At 42.4% G+C, this 24540-nt stretch overlaps 1 protein-coding gene across 1 annotated transcript; it reads right to left on the reverse strand.

Annotated features, from left to right (window-relative positions):
* LOC110885246 lies at window positions 1-1078 on the reverse strand. The gene has a single exon (XM_022132931.2). The coding sequence runs from the start codon at window positions 947-949 to the stop codon at window positions 278-280; it is 672 nt and encodes a 223-aa protein (XP_021988623.1). The 5' UTR covers window positions 950-1078; the 3' UTR covers window positions 1-277.
* Window positions 1079-24540: the final 23462 nt, after the last annotated feature.

The following is a 24540-nucleotide window of genomic DNA, read 5'->3' on the forward strand; positions in this document are numbered from 1 at the left end:
TTTATTGAAAGTTAAACTTAAATCCAACTTTATTTAAACATATGACTCACTACACATTAATTTAAGTTAATAACACTTAGTTAAATCACAACATTCAATAAATGGAGACAATACACTACCTAAAAGGTTACTCATAAGGCTAAACATACCCCATACATGCTTAACACATATCCCTTGTAAGAAAAAGCATAGAGAGATTATATGATTGATTTAGTATGTAAAGAGGGGTCCGTTTAGTAAAAACCATATAAAAAGATATGTTTAGCACAACCCTAATTTACCTGTCTAGCATTCCTTTCCTACTGGAATACGGAGGCGGCATAGAGATGCTCCGTACTCCCTGAGTACAAACCGGCAGATTAACCATCGGTCGGATCTTTATTCCGGTCGATCGGGTCCTCTCCAGCCCCTTTTTCTTCTTCACATGCTTTTCTTTTTTGTTTGCATCTTCATCAATTGAAGAAGCTGAAGATGAAGAAGATGTAGAACTCGATGTTGAAAGCGAAGAAGCTCGATGTTTCTTCAACCGCAATAACTCCTTCCATAAAACCGTACACTTAGGCGGTCTGGGCGACGGATCTTCATCGATAAACCAATTCATTCTGTTATTATTCTCTTCTGGCTTCACTTCCCTTATCTTTGTAACATCTTGAACTTCTTCGGATTTTAAGTTTATTTTCTTAAGGTTGTTGGAACATTGTTTTTGTCCAAATGGGAGCATTTTTCCTTCGAAGAACAGCTCGTCGGCCGACAACATTGTTGTTGGAGTGGCTAAGGTGGTCGACAAAAACTCGAACTCGCTGGTTTTTGTTTTCTCCTTTTCTTTGTCGTGTGGGCTGATGGTGATGAAGTTTAGGTCGTCTAAGATCTCTGCGGAGAACGATATCTGGGGACCGGAGTTCTGCTCGGCTGGCTTGGTGGTTGCCGGAGGAGATTCCGGCGAGACCATTTTTTTAAAAGTTGTTATTGGGGAAGAGGGAGCCTCTTTATGTATGTGTTTGTAGTGGTGTATATAATAATATACACACACATATAAAATGTATATGTGAATATATAGGGAGTTGTGAGAGATAGTTTAGTGGCTGGCTGGCTGTTATTTTGTAGTAATTTGGACGATGAGTATATAAATATTCTTTGAACTTCTTTTGTCCTATACAAATATGTTGAGATGTGTTAGTATGAGATCCAAACAATATTATTATATTGTCTATTGTTACTTCAAGATAAAATTTAATAGAATTTAAACAATAAAAAATATTAAACTTTGCTTGTTGATGTTAGGTTGATCAATATAATTAAATGGGTAATGGGTAATGTAAAAGTGATATGTTTTGTTAGTTTAATTAAATAGGTTGATTCCTTGATATGTTTAACTAAACTAGAGGGAATCTGTTTTGATATGGCGGAGCATTCAATTTCACCACAATAGTAAAATTTAAATATGGTTTAAAAAATGGAAAAATATAAGATGAATGTGTCGGTTATTATTAGAAGGCTTAATAGCCTCTACATTAAAGGGAATAAGGTGATCTTAGTCTTTAAGTATAATGATAGATAGGGTCTTTATGGAATTGAATATCGAAATTTACAGCCGGGTTATTTCTAGCTCTCCCAAGGTTGATGATGGATTTCCAGACACCCTCCCCCCAATGTAACATCTCGTGTTACGAAAGTCAAAGTCAAAGTCAAGATTGAAGTCAAAGGAGGAAAAGATTGCTAATTGCGACCTGTCACTCCTTGCTTAATTCTTGATTTGACTTTTTCGACTTGTAATCGAATCTTTATTTTAATCGCTTTAGTTGTATTATGTGGAGTATCTATTAATAATCGATGTTTATCGCGTGTTTTATCGCTTTATCGCTATCGCATCGCAATCGCATTCGCAACTCGAACCATGCGTTCTTGATATTGTTTTACGTGTGTGTGCTATTTATGTGTTACTTGTGCATGTTTATCTATGCTTATGTTTGTGGTGAACAATCAAAACGCAATCGCAACCCTATCACAATCGAATCGCACATGCTAAACGCAAGATATTTAAGATGATTGTTTATTAGATATAGTATTTGTGTGTTTATTATTAATCTATCACATCGGACCTCGCTTAAACGCACCGCAGCGCTCAACACGCAAATCGAAACGACAAAACTCAACACGCCGGACACCTGGATCGAATGGCCAACCGATCAAGTGGCCATCCGATCGGATTGCCATCCAATCGAGGCGCCATCCGATCGGTGGCCAATCCGACCCTTGTGCACTTTCCTCTTTTGGAGACCCTATAAATACCCTCCTGTCACATCATTTGTGATGTGATAGCTCCTCCACTCGACCAGCTTGCTCAAGCACTCATTTCTCTCGATTCCTCGCGATTCTTGTAAGTTTTCAACCTAAATCTTGTACTTCTATGATCTACACACACTTCTTCATCTTTTTCACCTTTAAATCTTAACTTTTAACCGTGAAATCAGTAGATTTGGGGTGTTCTAGGGTAATGTCATCATGGAGTTCTTATGAACTTCAAGTTTTGGCCTCATACCACCAAGAATAACTCAGATCTGAAGGATTTCCACATTATTAAACAAAGTTTTCGCATAGATCTACACATATTCATGGTTAAAAGGATTGAAAGATTGTTTTCTAACTTTCTTTCAACTCTTTTACACCCAATGCACTCAAAAATCGATAGAATCAGAGCTCGTTCTGATCTTCTACTCCTTCTTAGTGATGTGTCGGTACAAGATCTGGTTTCTATCAAAGAGACAACCGACTTCGGGTTAAACATGAACAACCGTCACGAACCAGTAAACTGATCGGATTTGGGTGATTCCTGTCCGATCGGATAACTTGAGTCATGATGGGGTTTCTGTTGTATAGCACGTTGTCACACCGTCTCGATCAAAACCGCAAAACCTTCAAAACTTAACAACTTTCAAGTTTGCAAAAAGATCAGATCGCGGGACGGATCGCCGTCCGATCGGATTGCCATCCAATCGAACTGCAATCCGATTGGATTGCACTTGGTATCCACACTTAACAATTTTCAAAGATCTGAACGTCGAACGGATTGTCGTCCAATCGGATTGCCATCCGATCGAACGACCATCCGATCAGTGACATTTGGAACTTCGACACTTAATCATTTTCATAATTTTTAAAGAACATCAGTTTCTAACGGATTGCCATCCGATCGGATTGCTATCCGATCGAGTGACAATCCTGCTGTGAACTTGTTCTCACTAAGTGTCCTGCCAATCGGATCTCTATCCGATCGAACGACCGTTCGATTGATCGACCTGAAGGGTAGAGATACTTCTCTGTTTTCAAAATGCTACAACGAAAACTTCAAAGCCATCATACACAAACACATCATTACCAAACGAATGTCAATCCAATCGAATGGCCATCCGATCGGATGACTATCCGAACGGGTTGACATCCGATCGAATGGCCAACCGATCGGATAGCCATCCGATCGGGTTGCCACTCGACACTTATCACTTTTCACCGTTTAGCGCGCCGCTCATCGTTATGCTATCGTTAACTGTTCAGGCTAATCTCTCAGCGCTCCCTTCAATCCAAGGCAGTGTTTATTAAGTTAAACGCTATCTGTGAGTATACTCGATCCCTTTTTGCTTTACGCACTTTTGGGTGTTACATACGTTACTTATTCTAAATCACAATCGACACACAACGCAAACACTATTTATACGCTAACTGCTACTACATGCTATGGGTTATTCGATGAATGCTTGTATGTTATGTTAACACAGTGATTGTTGCCTGACACCTTAGCAACGATAGTACTATAGTTTGGACTCAGCACCTGTCATGGACAGGGGTTGTTAAGGGCTTACTTCACGTGTCCCAGTGGGGATATGTGTTGCACATTCTACAACTCGCAGTCACATCTGTGCATATTTCTCTGTCGATAACCTACTAGCTTTCACTTGCTATATGTCACATGCTGGTTATGCGTAAACGATTTCGAACTCTATTATATTATCAAACCTGTATGCTCACCTTTACACTATGTGTATTCACCTTTATTTTAACGTATGTGGCAGGTACTTAAGATGCTAGGAATTGTTGTGCTTTGGTGAATCAAGCTAGGGGTCTAGTTATGTCACGCTTAAATCTGAGTCGTCGGAACAGTATTTGGTTTTGAGACAATTATTTGTAATAACTGTTTTTATTTGGATATGTTGTGGTATGGGACATGACAATTAATTATCTGGTAATGAATAGTTGTTATGGATACTCATGGACAATCTGTTTCGCTCAGAGCCATGCCCCGATGTTTCCTCCATCGGTTTGGGTGTGACAGATTGGTATCAGAGCCATAACTATAGGGAATTAGGCAAGACTCGACCTAGTCCAGGTCGATGTCTTAGAAACGACCTAGTCTATAGTCTAAGTACCAACAGACCGACTTGTGCATACCCTTTAAGGGTTTTGTACAAGCTTACTTGCCATTCTCGCTCGCACTCGCTGAACGCTACACTATCACTGCACACTATTTTCGAAAATGAACGAGTGGTTAGGTCGAGATTAGGTGTGAAAACTGCAAACTCTCGACTGAATTGCTTGTTCGACCCGCATTTTTATCTATAAACAAGAGAATTTGCGTGGAACCAGGAGTGAAATCCATACTTTAACGCAAATTTTCCTTTCTATCTCATCAGAGAGGAATGTAGTCGCTAAGCTAGGGGTGAAACCCGAACCTTGACGACTTGTTCCGATCTCTATTTTGGTTTACAAAGCTCTCACCAAAGTCTCGACGGACTCCAATGACTTGAAGTCACACTGTGTAGGATCAGTTTGACCTCTAGAATGAGTCAATTTGAGCAATACACACTAATTGAGTGGCGGAAACACACAATCAGATTAGAATCAGATAGAAAGAGTAGAAAATAGATAAAGATACTTTGCAGATACTTTAACTACTTGCTTCTCATTCACTTTCACTTGAAATTTTGGCAGAGTAATAGTACATGACTTTTCTGACCGTTTGAAATGAGAAGCACACAAGCCTATATATAGGCCATGCCTGACCGTTTGAAAGTGACACCCACCTTTCAAACGGACAGCTTACATACCCTTCCGTTTGAAACACAACATTCTAGTTTCAAACGGACAGCTTACATACCCTTCCGTTTGAAACACAACATTCTAGTTTCAAACGGACAGCTTATAAACAAACCAAAACTTTACATATTTGACCCCTAGACTATACAAACTTGACATATTTAGACCCTAGACTTAAGACATAGGCTTTAGACATAATGTATCAACAAACTCCCCCTTGGATAGAGCCGTAGTCTTCAGTCTTGGTCTTTGGATCTTTAAACAGCTTTGTATTTCTCTTCCTTCAGTTTCGGCTTCATAAACTTTCCTCTATTTTCTTCCATCCTTTGATTCTCACGTTCACGTTCACGCTTTGCTTTCTTCTTCATCTTCTCGTCTAAAGACCACCACGAAGATTTCCACTTGCTTTCGGAGTTGATACCTTTCTGAAAGCACAGTGAAACTACACGTTGGAATTGTAGTGCTTGATCTTTATCTTCTGCTTTATAACGAATCTTGTGAATGAACAAGCATTTGATGTCTTTTGCCAAGCAGTTCACCAACCACATAGGATCATAAACGTGAATATTTCTAAGTTCACCACCAGCTCTTTAAGTTATGATCGCTTCAGTTATGATACAGCTGTAGACCCAATCAATAAAACCTTTATAAAAATCCTGCTCCATTTCAGGCATAGGAATCGTCATCATGGTTCTTGGAGGCTTTACATTCAGAATTGTTTCAGTAACACCAGTCACTGGATCTACTCTTTGAACACGTCTAGGACGATGAGTCTTCCACTTCGAAAACCTTTTAGAGTCTCGTACTTAATATAACCCCACATTGCCTTATCATTTTGCCTCACAGGATAATCCAAGCTTCTTACTTGAGATAATTCATCGACGTCCCACCACGGTAATGACATAATGTCATATAGACGTTTGAAATATTGGACGCCGTATTCCCTACGAATAGCATAAGCGTTCACTTGAGGCAGAAATCCCCAACTTATGATGTCGCCAAGAGAAATAGCTCTATCACGTTGGAAAAACTTCAAAGGCCTCTTGAACTTTCTCTCATGACTGTCTTTAAACCACTTTGAACGATCTTCTTTTTCAACATTTGATTGACTTTCTTTCTCAGTATCTTTCTTCAGATTTTCAAACACATTATCATTTACAGCTTCAGTCACCTTTTGTCGCAACTCTTCTCTATTCTCTGCTGTGAAGAACTCCATTAAAGTTGGAAGCTTTGACGTATCTTCAGGGACATCTTCACTATCAGAACATTCTTCTACTTCAACTCGATCATATTGATCAGCATCTTCAACATAATCATACTTGTAATCTTTCTGTTTATTTATATCAAATGATTCCAAATCTTCTTCAAAGTCGAAGGGGATCTCAGGATTTACATCTTTCAACATCTCCCTATACACATCTAGACGCAAGAACAAAGATTCAGAGTGTTCTACTATCTGCGTCTTATCCGACTCCCCCTTTCCAGAAGCTTCACCACTTTCTTCATTCACTGTGTCGTTCATCAGATCATCAACAACTTTTTCATTAGCAGCTTCTGTAACCCTAACACCAGAACCTCCTGCAGCATCATCATCATCGTTACCTTTTGAATTATGACTGCTTGCAGAGAATACAAAGTCATCATCATCTTCTTCATTACCCTCTTCATCTACTTCATCATCTTCATCGCTGTCACCTATCAATTCATGCATATGCGTCTCATCTTCAAACAAACCAGAAACTGCAGAGATAGGCTCAGGATTCTCTGTAACCATTGAAGGTACTAGAGCCAATACGGTCACAGCCGAGCTTCCTTCAACTCCTTTACCCTTATCCTTCATCTGCCTTTCAATCTCTGCTTGACGTTCAGCACGAACTTCTGCAACCTGCAGCTCTTCAAACTTATCTTCTACAGAAGATCCCAACATACTTTCAACAACTTTATGTAGCATATACAACTCATGATCTTTTGCTCTTTTAGCTTCATTCAGCTCTTTATGTTTCAACTCGAAGTATTCATTCTGTGCATCACGTCTGTTCTTTTCTTCTTCAAGTTTAGAAACACGAACTTTCAGGATATCAATCTCGGTTTGATCAGTTTCAACTTTCTTTTCTAACTCCTGAACACGATTCACAAGCTGTTTTTCTCTATCAGCTGCCTTCTTGTTCTCAGCTGCCAATCTCTTGTTCTCTGCTATTACATTCTCCATTTTCTTTTCCAACTTCAATACTTGCGAATTATTAGCAAAGTCGAAATCACCAACATCTAGCAGATTATCTTGTGGAGTCTGCAGACCTCTACTTGAAGAACCATGTTGTAATTGTGAAAGTGGAGGTGTACCGAAGATATCTTGTGAAGACATAAATGGTTGTTGTGGTGGTGGTGTTGTCTGTGGAGTAGGTAATGACTGATTTGGGGGTGTAGGAAGTCTGGGTGGAGATGATTGTTGTGGTGGTGTAGGCTGTCTTGGTGGAGATTGGTGAATAGGTGATTGTGGAGGTGTAGGTTCACGTGGAGGTGTTGGAGGTTTTTGACCCCGCGAAGATCAAATTTGTTAAGAGTTGGGTTACACCTAAGAACCCATCTGAAGTCCATTCTTTTCTCAGACTAGCGAGCTATTATCGCCGATTTATCGAAGGATTCTCTAAAATCGCTGTGCCGCTTACTTCTCTCACGCATAAAGACAAGCCTTTTGCTTGGGGAACTGAACAAGAGACTGCCTTTCAAACTCTCAAGCATATGCTCTGCAATGCTCCCGTTCTTAGCTTACCCGACGAAAACGATGACTTCGTTGTCTATTGCGATGCCTCGAACCTTGGTCTTGGTTGTGTTCTCATGCAACGGGTCAAGGTTATCGCTTACGCATCTCGTCAGCTCAAGATCCACGAGAAGAACTATACAACCCACGACCTCGAGCTAGGCGCAGTTGTTTTTGCGTTGAAGATTTGGCGACACTACCTTTATGGTACCAAGTGTACGATCTTCACAGATCATAAGAGCCTGCAACACATCCCGAGCCAAAAAGAACTTAATATGCGCCAACGCCGATGGGTGGAACTTCTCAACGATTACGACTGTGAGATTCGTTATCATCAGTCGTTGCCGACGCCCTCAGCAGACGAAGCTATTTGCATAGCATTCGTAATGTTCACGCCCAGCATCATCTTGAAACTCTCATCCGCGAAGCCCAACATGCTTGTTTCACCAAGCGCACTTTGAAGAAGGAAAGGATTCTCAACGATGGAGCCCAGTTAGTGAATCAGTCGAATGGGATTTTCCATTATCTGGACCGAATTTGGATCCCTAAGTGAACCAATTTACGACACATTCTGATGGACGAAGCCCACAAGTCTCGATATTCAATTCATCCCGGTGCCGATAAAATGTACCAGGACCTTCGCTACAAGTACTGGTGGCCGGGCATGAAGAAAGATATCGCTCTCTATGTTTCGAAGTGCCTGACTTGCTCGAAAGTCAAGGCCGAGCACCAAAGACCCTCGGGCTTACTCGTCCAACCCGATATCCCTATTTGGAAATGGGAGAGTATAGCAATGGACTTCATAACGAAACTTCCGCGCACGCCATCAAGTCACGACAGCATCTGGGTTGTCGTTGACCGCTTGACTAAATCCGCTCATTTTCTGCCGATACGAGAAGACTATAAGGTAGAAAAATTAGCCCGAATCTACACCGATGAGATCATTTGTCGACATGGGACGACTCGCGACATCATTTCTGACCGCGATGGTCGGTTTACCTCGCGTCTTTGGGAAACGTTTCAATCTGCTCTCGGTACTACGCTTAATCTAAGTATCGCTTTCCATCCCCAAACCGACGATCAGACTGAAAGAACGATTCGTACCCTTGAAGACATGCTTCGCTCGTGTGTCATAGATTTCGGTGGTAATTGGGACGCATACTTACCTTTAGTCGAATTCTCGTACAATAGCACTTATCATTCTAGCATTCAAATGGCACCGGTTGAGGCATTATGTGACAACTCGTACTTTAGACTTATCTTGTAACGTTACGTGCCTATGTGAAAGTTTACTATTTAATGATTTTATGAAATGTTATGTGCTTCATGTGTTACGTGTATGTATGTTAAGCACACAACCCGAACCGCACAACACTAGCTCAACGCACAAGCCCTTTGGGCCGTATAGCTTGCAATCGGACTTCAAGGGCAGCCCAAGTAAGGGCCGGCCCATTGCTCTTTCTCTTATGCGTACAACACACAATGGGGGGTGGTTCCTCATTTGTTTTGCTAAGCACCTTCACACACAACAACCCTAGCTCTCTCATTCTCTCTCTAACCGACGGCAACAACCCTCTTGGTGATCGAAGATCAAAGTGCTCGGATCACTCTCTCCTTCGAAGAGCATTCCTTGTTCGGATCATCCCTACTTCACCTTCTAGTCGGTTAGTGTTTGAGTTATAGATTACGTGTTGATGTGTGTTTATTATAGTCATGCATGATGAATAGGATTTTTGATTAACATGATTGATCTTGTTTAATGATACATGGTTACTTGACATGGAATCGGCTATCATGTGTTTAATCGGATAGTATGAAAATAATCTAAAGCATAATAGATGTTAATCGGCCACCATGTCATATATTCGGATTGTTGTATGATGATGTTTGATTGAATGTTTGTTAATCGGCTGAAGAGTGTGTTCATATGCGGATGATAGATGCAATCGTTAAACTATTATGTATGCTAGTAATCGGACCAAATCATACAATTCGATAAGATGATGGATATGTTGTTATGTTTTGATTAGCTTAGGGTTCATGTGAAGTTGATACTTGATTTCCCTGTTTGATCGATATTATGCTAATTGAATTTTTGGAATTGTGTTAATTGATAATTGCCAAAATTGGAAACTATCGAATTGGTCAAAAAGAATTAATTGAGATTGTAACTGATTGCTTGATTCACGAAAGTTTGTTAACCGGTCGCACAAGGCATCTTGGTCGTACAAGATGTCCACTCGCACAAATGGATCAGTCGCACAAGCTGATCTGGTCGCACAAGCCGGACACACAGATTCAATCGCACAAGAGCTGTTCACTCGCACAAGGTTGCTGGACCGCACCGTTTGTAATGTTGATAAGTAGTTGGGCCGCTCAGCCCAAATTAAACCGCACAAGCCCATATCCGATCGCACAACCCATCCGGAACGTACAATCCAATCCGGATCACACAAGGCTTTTCATGGGCCGAGTATGTTTGGACTATTTACTCTTATGTTGTTGGGCTTAATTATTTATATACTGGGCCGGGTACTGTTGGGCTTAGGCTAATCGCACAAGACATTTACATGTTATTAGTTGGGCCGAGACCTTTATGTTGGACTTGTTATATGTTGGGCCGGGTGTTGTTTGGGCTAGACATTTATATCGCACAAGATGGTTGGGCTCGCACAAGCTCACTGGCCCAACCATCCGAGACGCACAAGTGGTGAATGTTATGCTTTGACTGTTTACGTGCTATACGTGTTGCTATGATTTATACGTGCATTACTTGAAGTCAAAACCTGACTTGTGTGGTAACCCTGTTAGGACGTGGTTGATCACTTTAGTTCAAGAACCCTCTCTTTTTGTGTATCTGCCGAGCAACCCAAGGTGAGTTCACACAGCCAAGGCATGGGATTCCCGGGTTGGGAATTGGGTTGGAATGTTTGATATGGAATGATTACTCGTACTTACGCTATTGCTAGACTATAGACCATCGTCCTCGAGATAGTCAGGACACTTACGTAAAACCTGCGTAAACTAGTATCTACCATTGTCTCCCGGGTCGGGAGGACACTTACGTAAATCCTGCGTAACCTAATACCCACTACTGTCTTCCGGGTCGGAAGGACACTTACGTAAATCCTGCGTAAACCCCACACGTACCACTGTCCTCGGGGAAGGGCACTCACGTAAATCCTGCGTGACCTTGTACGTATTCCTGTTCTCGGTTTAAGAAGAACACATGGTTGCAAATAGTCTAGTAAGTACCATAATGGGAAGTCCCTGTTAGTAAAGATAAACGTGGGAATCCCCCACTAGTAACATATATACAAGGCATGGGAAGCCCACACTAGATGAACTTACGCATTACTGTTATGAACTTACTTTCTGTGAACTCGCTCAACTAGTTGTTGATTATCTGCTGCATGCCTTGCAGGACCTTAGGTACATTATGGAGCTTGCACAGGGAGGAGCAGGTCGTTGTGGGATACTGATCGTGAACAAACACTTATTACCTTTCATACATTAACGTATTGTTTGGGTTTTTCATTATGCTTCCGCTATACTTAACTAAATTGGTTTTGATAAACACCTTTCGTATTGATGGATAACTATTACTACTTTTACATGTTCAATATGATTGGTGGCTTGATCCTGGTCATGTCACGCCCCCAAGCGGTGATACTCCGCGGGTGGATTTTGGGGGTGTGACAGATTGGTATCAGAGCCATTGGTTATAGAGAACTTGGTTTTAATATGGGGAAAACGTTTTTATTAAAACCAGACTATAACCAGAACAGTGCTCTCAACGATCCACAACGACGCTTCGCTCCACGTGCAAGACTCGACATCCTAGGTAATAAGGTTTATGTTTATTACCTGCATGCTAGAACTATATAGAACTTTGCTCGTAGTACACTTAGATACACATGACCTTATTACATGAGAATACCTACGTGCTTACGCTTTTCTGTCATCGCCCTACTCGCGAACCATTCTCACTTACGCTACTTTACAATGAAGATCATGTCCGGACGGATTAACATGACTCAAGCCCAGCTAGAGGCTCTCGTTCAAGCTCAAGTTGCTGCGGCACTTGCAGCCGCACAAGCAGGAGGTATATCCTGTGGTTATAGCACACACTAGGATCTTTAGATCCTACACTCCTAAACTAGCCCTTGTATTTAAACCTTGTCCTATTCATACACAATAGGTCAACACACTCAGTCACCTGCTTGCACCTTCACAAATCTCAAGGATTGCCAACCTAGTACCTTCAGTGGAACTGAGGGAGTTGAAGGCCTCCTCCATTGGTTCGAAAGGCTCGAAACTGACTTCGAGGTGCATGATTGCCCTGAGTCTCGTAGAGTAAAGTTTGCTACTAGAACACTCGAAGGTGTTGCATTAACCTGGTGGGAAGCACAGGTTCAGATGTTAGGGCTGGCAGCTGCTAACGCCACTCCCTGGAACGAGTTCAAGGACCTAATTAAGGAAGAGTTTTGCAGTCAAGAGGACATCCACAAACTAGAGGTAGAGTTCCTCAACCTACAGATGGTGGGGTCTGAAATTGAAGTTTATACGAGGAGATCAAACGAGTTAGCCACATTTTGTCCTACTATGGTAGACCCTCCCACCAAACGCATCGAACTGTATCTCAAGGGTCTAGTGCCCGAAATTCAGAGTCATATGACCACAACTAACCTTGGCACTATCCAGCAAGTCACTCGACTGGCTCATCGTCTCACAGACCAGGCTGTAGAACAGAACAAACTACCGAATCGTGCTAAGACTGATACTGCATGTACTTCTAAAGATAACAAACGCAAGTGGGATGAAAACCTGAGCACGGGAGTAATTTTGGTCCAGCCTCTGACGCAGAAGCAAGAGATAGATGACTACCAAAGGCCCGGACATCAGTTTTCTAGTAATCATGGGCAGAAAAGATATCGAGGAATTCATCCATGGTGCAACATTTGTAACAGACACCACAGCGGACGGTGTCGCAAGGAGCGATGTCAGAGATGTCTCAAGATTGGTCATGAAGCTAAGGATTGTCGAAACTCACGTCCTGTAAGTCAGGAACAACGACAACAACAGCCTCAAGCCCCACAGGCTCAGTGGCAGCAGCAAAGTTTTAGAGAATGTTTTCAGTATGGTACAAAAGATCACTATGAGAGACACTATCCATAATTGAACTGGAACCAGAATCAGAACCACGACCAGGGAAGCAGGAACGACAATGGGGTTAGCAACGGGGGAATCAATGGCAACAATGACACCCATGGCCGTGTGATCGGGATGGGTCAGGGTGATGCAAGGGACGATCTTAACGTAATAATGGGTAAGTTCCTTCTTGTCGACTTCTATGTTACTATATTGTTTGATTCGGGTGTGAATACCAATTATATGTCCTTGAAGTTAGTCGAATGATAAAACATACACCAACTCCCTTAAACACCCAACGTGTCGTAGTGTTAGTTAATGGTAAGGTCTAGAAGCTGTACTTAGTTCAGGATTGTAATCTTATCCACGCTGGTCAGACGTTCCCTACCGACCTCATTGCCTATAGATCTGGACAGCACCCATAGCTCGCGCACCATATCGTCTAGCTCCATCGGAATTGGAGGAACTGTCGAAGCAACTACAAGAGCTCTTGGAGAAGGGCTTCATTCGTCCAAGCTCTTCGCCTTGGGGAGCTCCAGTACTTTTCGAGAAAAAGAAGGATGGCACTTTCAGGATGTGCATCGACTACCGTTAGCTCAACAAGGTGACGGTGAAGAACCGTTATCCTCTTCCACGCATAGACGACTTATTCGACCAGATGCAAGGGTCGTGCCTACTATTCGAAGATAGACCTGAGGTCAGGTTATCATCAGTTGAGAGTCCGGGATGAGGACGTCTCCAAAACCGCATTCAGAACCCGCTACGGTCACTACGAGCTTCTTGTCATGCCGTTCGGGTTAGCGAACGCGCCTGCCGTATTTATGGACCTTATGAACAGGGTGTGCAAACCCTATCTTGACAAGTTCGTCATTGTTTTCATCGACGACATCCTGATCTACTCCAAGAGTCAGGAGGAACACGAGCAGCATCTACGCCTTATTTTGGAACTCCTACGGAAGGAACAGCTGTACGCTAAGTTTTCGAAATGCGACTTCTGGCTTCGTGAAGTCCACTTCTTAGGCCATGTAGTGAACAAGGATGGGATCCATGTCGATCCATCCAAGGTAGACTCGATCAGAAACTGGCCTGCACCAAGTACGCCAACGGAAATACGCCAATTCTTGGGTTTGGCGGGTTACTACGGACGGTTTATCAAAGACTTTTCAAAGATTGCTCAGCCGCTTACACCACTGACACAGAAGGGTGTCACCTACCGTTGGGGCGATACGCAGGAAACTGCTTTTCAGCACTTAAAGGATAGACTTTGCAATGCACCTATCCTCTCATTGCCAGAGGGCACGGACGATTTCGTAGTATACTGTGATGCATCCATCCAGGGTCTTGGATGTGTATTGATGCAACAGGATAAAGTTATCGCATACGCTTCTCGCCAACTTAAGATTCACGAACGGAACTACACGACACACGATTTAGAGCTGGGAGCTGTTGTTTTCACGCTTAAGATATGGCGACACTACCTGTACGGTACCAGGTGCACGATTTACACCGATCACAGGAGTCTCGAGCATATCCTTAAGCAGAAGGACTTGAACATGCGTCAACGGCGATGGGTCGAGTTACTGAACGATTACGAATGCGCTATCAAGTACCATCCAGGCAAAGCCAATGTTGTGGCTGACGCCCTCAGTCGGAAAGACACTTTACCTCGGCGCGTGCGAGCGCTACAGCTTACGATTCAGTCTAGCCTTCCTGCACAAATACGAAATGCTCAGACAGAAGCATTGAAACTAGAGAACGTCAGGGCTGAAGCCCTACGCGGCTCAAGGCAACGGTTAGAACAGAAGGCAAACGGTGCCTACTATGTAACGGGGCGTATTTGGGTCCTACTTTATGGCGGTCTACGCGAACTTGTCATGGATGAAGCTCACAAGTCTCGCTACTCGGTACATCCAGGGTCGGATAAAATATACCATGACATTAGAACTACTTATTGGTGGCCTAGCATGAAGGCCCACATCGCTACTTATGTCGGCAAATGCTTGACCTGTGCGAGAGTCAAGGTTGAATACCAGAAACCAGCGGGTCTACTTCAGCAACCCACAATACCGCAATGGAAATGGGAAGAAATTTCCATGGATTTCGTTACAGGCCTACCTAGATCCCAACGGGGGAATGATACCATATGGGTGATCGTGGATCGACTCACCAAGTCTGCACACTTCCTAGCTATAAAGGAAACGGATAAGTTCTCCACTCTCGCAGACATCTACCTCAAAGAAGTTATTTCGAGGCACGGGGTGCCCACCTCCATCATTTCGGATCGGGATGCACGATTCACGTCAGAACTATGGCAAGCAATGCACAAATCTTTCGGCTCACGATTAGACATGAGCACAACATATCATCCTCAGACGGATGGGCAGTCTGAGCGAATTATTCAAACACTAGAAGACATGCTTCGGGCATGCATTATTGATTTTGGCAACGGCTGGGAAAAGCATCTCCCTTTGGTGGAGTTCTCGTACAATAACAGTTATCACACCAGCATACAAGCCGCTCCATTCGAGGCATTGTACGGACGTAAATGCCGGTCACCTCTCTGTTGGGCAGAGGTGGGGGATAGTCAGATTACGAGTCCAGAGATTGTAGTGGACGCCACAGAAAAGATAGCACAGATACGACAACTCATGGCGGCAGCACGCGACCGTCAGAAAGCCTACGCGGATAAGCGTAGAAAGCCATTGGAATTTCAGGTCGGGGACCGGGTTTTTACTAAAAGTCTCACCCTGGAAGGGTGTGGTTCGTTTTGGCAAACGGGGCAAACTAAATCCACGGTATGTCGGACCGTTCGAGATCACTGAGAAAATAGGCAAAGTAGCCTACAAGCTAAACCTACCAGCTGAACTCGGTGCAGTTCACAATGTCTTTCACGTGTCGAATCTGAAGAAGTGCCTGTCAGATGAGACCCTTATCGTTCCTTTTAAGGAACTCACTATCGACGAGCGGTTGCAGTTCGTCGAGGAGCCAATTGAAATCACGGACCGGGATGTGAAGGTCCTCAAACACAAGAGAATCCCTCTTGTCCGAATTCGTTGGAACTCCAAAACATGGCCCAGAGTACACCTGGGAACGCGAAGACAGGATGACAGAAAAGTACCCCCAGTTATTCGGAACCAATGCAACCACTACTGAGGCTGAAGCTACTACTTCGGAATTTCGGGAAGAAATTCCAGATCAACGGGGGGAGGATGTGACACCCCAGGAAAACCAGTGAACAATACAACTTACCTAGCTTCCTCAGTGAGTGCGTACCAAATTTCGGGACGAAATTTCTTTTTAGTTGGGGATAATGTGACAACTCGTACTTTAGACTTATCTTGTAACGTTACGTGCCTATGTGAAAGTTTACTATTTAATGATTTTATGAAATGTTATGTGCTTCATGTGTTACGTGTATGTATGTTAAGCACACAACCCGAACCGCACAACACTAGCTCAACGCACAAGCCCTTTGGGCCGTATAGCTTGCAATCGGACTTCAAGGGCAGCCCAAGTAAGGTCCGGCCCATTGCTCTTTCTCTTATGCGTACAACACACAATGGGGGGTGGTTCCTCATTTGTTTTGCTAAGCACCTTCACACATAACAACCCTAGCTCTCTCATTCTCTCTCTAACCGACGGCAACAACCCTCTTGGTGATCGAAGATCAAAGTGCTCGGATCACTCTCTCCTTCGAAGAGCATTCCTTGTTCGGATCATCCCTACTTCACCTTCTAGTCGGTTAGTCTTTGAGTTATAGATTACGTGTTGATGTGTGTTTATTATAGTCATGCATGATGAATAGGATTTTTGATTAACATGATTGATCTTGTTTAATGATACATGGTTACTTGACATGGAATCGGCTATCATGTGTTTAATCGGATAGTATGAAAATAATCTAAAGCATAATGGATGTTAATCGGCCACCATGTCATATATTCGGATTGTTGTATGATGATGTTTGATTGAATGTTTGTTAATCGGCTGAAGAGTGTGTTCATATGCGGATGATAAATGCAATCGTTAAACTATTATGTATGCTAGTAATCGGACCAAATCATACAATTCGATAAGATGATGGATATGTTGTTATGTTTTGATTAGCTTAGGGTTCATGTGAAGTTGATACTTGATTTCCCTGTTTGATCGATATTATGCTAATTGAATTTTTGGAATTGTGTTAATTGATAATTGCCAAAATTGGAAACTATCGAATTGGTCAAAAAGAATTAATTGAGATTGTAACTGATTGCTTGATTCACGAAAGTTTGTTAACCGGTCGCACAAGGCATCTTGGTCGTACAAGATGTCCACTCGCACAAATGGATCAGTCGCACAAGCTGATCTGGTCGCACAAGCCGGACACACAGATTCAATCGCACAAGAGCTGTTCACTCGCACAAGGTTGCTGGACCGCACCGTTTGTAATGTTGATAAGTAGTTGGGCCGCTCAGCCCAAATTAAACCGCACAAGCCCATATCCGATCGCACAACCCATCCGGAACGTACAATCCAATCCGGATCGCACAAGGCTTTTCATGGGCCGAGTATGTTTGGACTATTTACTCTTATGTTGTTGGGCTTAATTATTTATATACTGGGCCGGGTACTGTTGGGCTTAGGCTAATCGCACAAGACATTTACATGTTATTAGTTGGGCCGAGACCTTTATGTTGGACTTGTTATATGTTGGGCCGGGTGTTGTTTGGGCTAGACATTTATATCGCACAAGATGGTTGGGCTCGCACAAGCTCAATGGCCCAACCATCCGAGACGCACAAGTGGTGAATGTTATGCTTTGACTGTTTACGTGCTATACGTGTTGCTATGATTTATACGTGCATTACTTGAAGTCAAAACCTGACTTGTGTGGTAACCCTGTTAGGACGTGGTTGATCACTTTAGTTCAAGAACCCTCTCTTTTTGTGTATCTGCCGAGCAACCCAAGGTGAGTTCACACAGCCAAGGCATGGGATTCCCGGGTTGGGAATTGGGTTGGAATGTTTGATATGGAATGATTACTCGTACTTACGCTATTGCTAGACTATAGACCATCGTCCTCGAGATAGTCAGGACACTTACGTAAAACCTGCGTAAACTAGTATCTACCATTGTCTCCCGGGTCGGGAGGACACTTACGTAAATCCTGCGTAACCTAATACCCACTACTGTCTTCCGGGTTGGAAGGACACTTACGTAAATCCTGCGTAAACCCCACACGTACCACTGTCCTCGGGGAAGGGCACTCACGTAAATCCTGCGTGACCTTGTACGTATTCCTGTTCTCAGTTTAAGAAGAACACATGGTTGCAAATAGTCTAGTAAGTACCATAATGGGAAGTCCCTGTTAGTAAAGATAAACGTGGGAATCCCCCACTAGTAACATATATACAAGGCATGGGAAGCCCACACTAGATGAACTTACGCATTACTGTTATGAACTTACTTTCTGTGAACTCGCTCAACTAGTTGTTGATTAGCTGCTGCATGCCTTGCAGGACCTTAGGTACATTATGGAGCTTGCACAGAGAGGAGCAGGTCGTTGTGGGATACGGATCGTGAACAAACACTTATTACCTTTCATACATTAACGTATTGTTTGGGTTTTTCATTATGCTTCCGCTATACTTAACTAAATTGGTTTTGATAAACACCTTTCGTATTGATGGATAACTATTACTACTTTTACATGTTCAATATGATTGGTGGCTTGATCCTGGTCATGTCACGCCCCCAAGCGGTGGTACTCCGCGGGTGGATTTTGGGGGTGTGACACATTATATGGAAGAAGATATCGATCGCCTATTGTATGGCACGGGATCGGAGACTCGCAAATAACCGATCCTGAGTTGTTGCAAGAAACGACTGACAAAATCCTCCAAATTCGAGACAATCTGCTGAAAGCTTGGATTCGTCAGAAAAGTTACGCCGATAGACGACGCAAGCCCCTTGAATTTGACGTTGGCGATCACGTACTCCTAACGGTATCACCTTTAAAGGGTGTGATCAGATTCGTCAAGAAAGGAAAGCTCGCGCCTCGATATGTTGGACCCTTTAAGATTCTGGAAAGGATCGGCAAAGTGGCCTACAGACTCGAACTATCGAAGGAACTTAGCAACGTCCACCCGACTTTCCATGTTTCGAACCTCAGAAAGTGTCTGGCTAAGCATGATTTACAAGTTCCACTGGAGGATCTACAAGTGGACAAAACAATACACTTCGTGGAGAAGCCTGTCGAGATTATGGACCGAGAAACCAAGAAGCTCAGGCGCTCGCGCATTCCCATTGTGAAGGTCCGCTGGGAAGGCAAACGCGGCGCAGAGTTCACCTGGGAACTCTAAAGCGACATGAAGGCGAAGTACCCGCAGTTGTTTGTTACAGCTAAAGCCTAATTTCGGGACGAAATTCCCTTAAATAGGGGAGGCTATAACACTCCGTGTTACGAAAGTCAGATTGAAGTCAAAGGAGGAAAAGATTGCTAATTGCGATCGGTCACTCCTTGCTTAGTTATTGATTTAACTTTTTCAACTTGTAATCGAATCTTTATTTTAATCGCTTTAGTTGTATTATGTGGAGTATCTATTAATAATCGAGGTTTAATCGATGTTTATTATCGCGTGTTTTATCGCTTTATCGCTATCGCATCGCAATCGCATTCACAACTCGAACCATGCGTTCTGGATATTGTTTTACGTGTGTGTGCTATTTATGTGTTACTTGTACATGTTTATTTATGCTTATGTTTGTGGTGAACAATTGAAACGCAATCGCAACCCTATCACAATCGAATCGCAAACGCTAAACGCAAGATATTTAAGATGATTGTATGTTAGATATAGTATTTGTGTGTTTATTATTAATCTATCACATCGGACCTCTCTTAAACGCATCGCAGCGTTCAACAAGCGAATCGAAATGAAAAAACTCAACACACCGGACACCTGGATCGAATGGCCAACCGATCGAGTGGCCATCGGATTGCTATCCGATCCAGGCGCCATCTGATTGGTGGCCAATCCGACCCTTGTGCACTTTCCTCTTTTGGAAACCCTATAAATACCCTTCCTGTCACATCATTTGTGATATGACAGCTCCTCCAATCGACCGGCTCGCTCAAGCACTTATTTCTCTTGATTTCTCGCGATTCTTATAAGTTTTCAACCTAAATCTTGTACTTCTATGATCTACACACACTTTTTCATCTTTTTCACCTTTAAATCTTAACTTTTAACCGTGAAATCAGTGGATTTGGGGTGTTCTAGGGTGATGTCATCATGGAGTTCTTATGAACTTCAAGTTCTGGCCTCATACCACCAAGAATAACTCAGATCTGAAGGATTTCCACATGATTAAACAAAGTTTTCGCATAGATCTACACATATTCATGGTTAAAAGGATTGAAAGATGGTTTTCTAACTTTCTTTCAACTCTTTTACACTCAATGCACTCAAAACCGATAGAATCGGAGCTTGTTCTGATCTTCTACTCCTTCTTAGTGATGTGTCGGTTCAAGATCTGGTTTCTATCAAAGAGACAACCAACTCCGGGTTAAACATGAATAACCGTCACGAACCAGTAAATGTCACACCCCGATTTCCACGTGTCTCACCGGTGGGCCCGGTGGAGGATTACCGTGACGTAGTTGGCAACAATATAGTCAAACCACACAATATATATGAATGCACAGCGGAAGCATAAAGATAATTATATTTCAACCATTGTTTGTAATATCAATGTATTACGAAAAGTCGAAAATGTATCCACAGGGGATCAATAATAGTATAAAAATAATTGTTCAACAGACGTAGGCATCTTAAGCTTGCGAGACTCTTTATTGATGCTAAGGAGAAATAGCCAGCCAATTACGCTTAGTACCTGCATTTAATCTTTTTGGGAAAATACGTCAGTTTACACTGGTAAATACATTCAACCGACACTTTTGTAAAAATGTTTATTAAAATTGATTTGAATGCACAGGGCACGAACTCTTTTATAACTTGGGAGAATTATTTAAATTTATAATCTTGTGAACGGATTACATGTTCCTTGTGCGTTCAGTAGCCCGGATCTTGTCTGGGTTAAAGATTAATAGACACACCACATCAACTATTTATGCACCGATGAGTGTACGCCTACACTCCGCGCTTAGGTCGTGGCCATTTCGTAAAATGCTGCCAGGGATATCCGGGACATGGTCATTAACCCCCCAAAGGCTTTAAGTAACAAGACTGTTTAAACGAGCCAATCAAATTTATTCAATTACCCACTCAGCGGTGGAGAATTTGATGCCCGATCAAGCGGTATGCTATATACCGTAACCCAAGCCCGTATAACGGAAAATAAGTTAAAAGTATTTACCTTTGCAAGTATAAATCCTTAATCGAATAAATTGCAAATAGCTTTTACTGGTCTCCTATTCTGGAACGAAGGTTTAACATAACCTATTAGAATCCTAACGGGTCTTTAATTTAGCTGTAGCTTAGACCGGTCAGTTTCAAAGGATAATTACGGTTTAATCGCGTGAAAGGCGAAAACCGGGAATGGAATGTGATTTGGACCCAACAAGTTTGAAGACTTGTTTTATATGGGTATAATAGCCACACTCTGGATTTTGGGGTCAAAACAATATGGTTTGACCCGTTTCGGCTAGTTTATGTAAACTAGTTACATAAGCCGAACCGTGCGCGCAAAAGGCGCAACGGGTAACCGTAAGAGTCCTACACTGGTTTCCTAAGTCAATATGCGTTAAAGAGGTTGTGTTATCAGTATGATACCTTCCATAATGCTCGTAACGAGTTTAAATCCATTTTATGCCCCGTAGGGGTATTTCGGTCTTTTTTAAAGATTATAAAAGAGGTTTCTGAGTTCTACAGGAAATCTGAGTTTCCCGAACAGTTTATAAAGTCCAAAATACTTTATTTATTATTTAAAATCAGTAGCAACTGGAATCGGATCAAAAGACCTTGTAGAACTCAAGTTATGGCCGAAAAGGGTATATTCGGTTATGAGCAGGTTAAAAATAATTAAAAATCTTTAAAAATCCCAAAATATTATTTTACATCATTGTGTAAAAGGTTTGGTGTCGAAATCCGGGTTTTGATAGGCGTTATGCTAATTGCGCTATTTAATTACAAAAGTTTCCGTAATTTGCGCTATTTAGCATAACTCCTATTCTGGACCTCGGATTGACGTGAAATCTTAGGGACATGCTTAGAAATCAGTAACCAAGGTTATGGTCCCTTCACGTGTCCGAAATTCTCGTTTTAAATTAAAAAGGGCGTTATGGTCAACTTTTAAGCATTTAACGGAAAGGTGTAAAAGACTCGGACAAACAACGAACCGGTCACAGAGGGTTATACCATCATGTAACCTGGTCCTAAGAGAGTCCTAAGGCATATCTAAATCATACTTTAACGGGTCAGAACTGAAGTCAAAGCAAAAGTCAAAGTTTTGCGACTTTCGGCTCCGAACCGGGTCGAAACAGTAAATGGTCGGATCAAACAAGCTTAGACTAGTTAATATACTTATTATCATGTTTTATGAGTGTTAAAACAGGTTACACACCATCTACATTACTGATTATGCATGAAATCGCAAAATAGCATTTCTGTTGACTTTTTCTAAGCACGTTTGACTCGACATTCGGACTAGTTAGAGTGGGAATCAGAGGGTGCCCTTTTAGGGGTTTAAAGCCCACATGATTACCAACATATAACTATCCTTGATTCGACAAACCACTGGACCATTTGTGATTTATCGTAAAGTCAATCGTTAATTACGACGGATTGACTTTTAAGCTAAACTATGCAAAAACTAAGCCATAAAAGGGTAGGCATACTTACAGAAGCTTGGAGCACGACTAGGGATGTTAGAAGAATGCTTGAGAGCTCCAGATATGAACTAGAAGGCAGGTTTGAGGTGTGTTTCACATTGGTGCAATGCCTTGCCTTTTATAGTGAATTATGGTGCATAAGATCATTACAACTCACTCTAGGATTGCTCATGGATGATTAGCAGGTGTCCCTGGGTGCTAGGGGACATCTAGAGGACGCCCATGCTTCAATTAATGCATCAATGATCGTTCACAAGCTCAAACATTGAATCTGTCCAAGTTTACTGCATCTGGGACTCCCACGCGGCCCGCATTAAGATTCAAGCAACTCACACGCGGGCCGCCTGAATCTTTAAGTCAGAAAACAAATCTGCAGGTGGCGCGCAGCCCGCATTAGCTTGCTGGTTTCACTCACGCGGCCCGCCTGAGGTCTGATTTCCAAGATTTTCAAATCTTTTGTAATCATTAACCTGACCTTTCGGTTTCGAAGGGGTAACTTTGCGATTTGGCCCTCGATTATTTACAATTAAGGGCCTCGTGACTTTTACCCGCATTGTTAAGTCCCCGGTTAGTTTAATTACTATCCGAAAAGCCTTAACTTTTATTGTTGACGCTTTTAACCCCTCACATACGAATTTGATCATAACTTTCTCGTTTTAAAACAGAACTTCGCGAAATTCATATCATATATTCTAGCGAGCATATTTTACTGTTACAAAGCCTCAGGTTCGTCAAAGGGTCACTCAGAGGTATAAATTAAACATGTTGACACAATTGACCCCTGTAGCTTGTAATCTCTCACTTTCTCCCGCATTTCGCTCCGTACGATCCATGATTCATTCGTTTGAAGGTACGAGCATCATTTAGGGTTACTATACAGTATATTTACCCCTCGTTGACATTTTTAACCCTCGAATTTACATACGTTCAAGGTTTGTCAACTTTAGTCCTTTATTTAGTATTTCATACCACGTGTAAACTCATGACACGTGTCAACACATTATTGGACACAAAATTTCGAGGTGTTACATCCTCACCCCCTTAAAATAAATCTCGACCCGAGATTTACTGAAACAAATAAGGGTATTTTTCTTTCATCGTGGATTCAACCTCCCACGTGAATTCGGGACCTTTACGGGCATCCCACTTGACCTTTACTATAGGTACATGCTTCCTTCGAAGCTTCTTTACCTGTCGAAATCTTCAATCGATAAAGGTTTTTCCACAAATTTTAAGCTCTCATCTATGTGCACATCTGTATGGGGTATTACCAGTGATTCATCAGCGAAGCACTTCTTCAGATTGCAGATGTGGAACACATTGTGAATTCCATTGAGCTCCTCTGGTAAGTTTAACTTATAGGCAACTGACCCGACACGTTCGATAACCTCGAAAGGTCCTATGTATCTCGGGCTTAGTTTGCCTTTCTTACCGAAACGCATCACCCCCTTCCAGGGTGATACTTTAAGCAACACTTTTTCACCTACCTCGAAGTGAAAATCTTTACGCTTTGGATCTGCGTAACTTTTCTGCCTATCTCGGGCAGCTTTGAGACGGTCTCGAATCTAGACAATCTTGTCCGTCGTCTTGAAGACTATCTCTGGTCCTGATAATTCGACATCTCCAACTTCCGCCCAACACACGGGCGATCTACACTTTCTACCGTATAATGCCTCAAAGGGCGCAGCCTTAATGCTGGTATGGTAGC

This window comes from Helianthus annuus, chromosome 10 (assembly GCF_002127325.2).
Source record: "Helianthus annuus cultivar XRQ/B chromosome 10, HanXRQr2.0-SUNRISE, whole genome shotgun sequence".
Classification (NCBI taxonomy): Eukaryota; Viridiplantae; Streptophyta; class Magnoliopsida; order Asterales; family Asteraceae; genus Helianthus; species Helianthus annuus.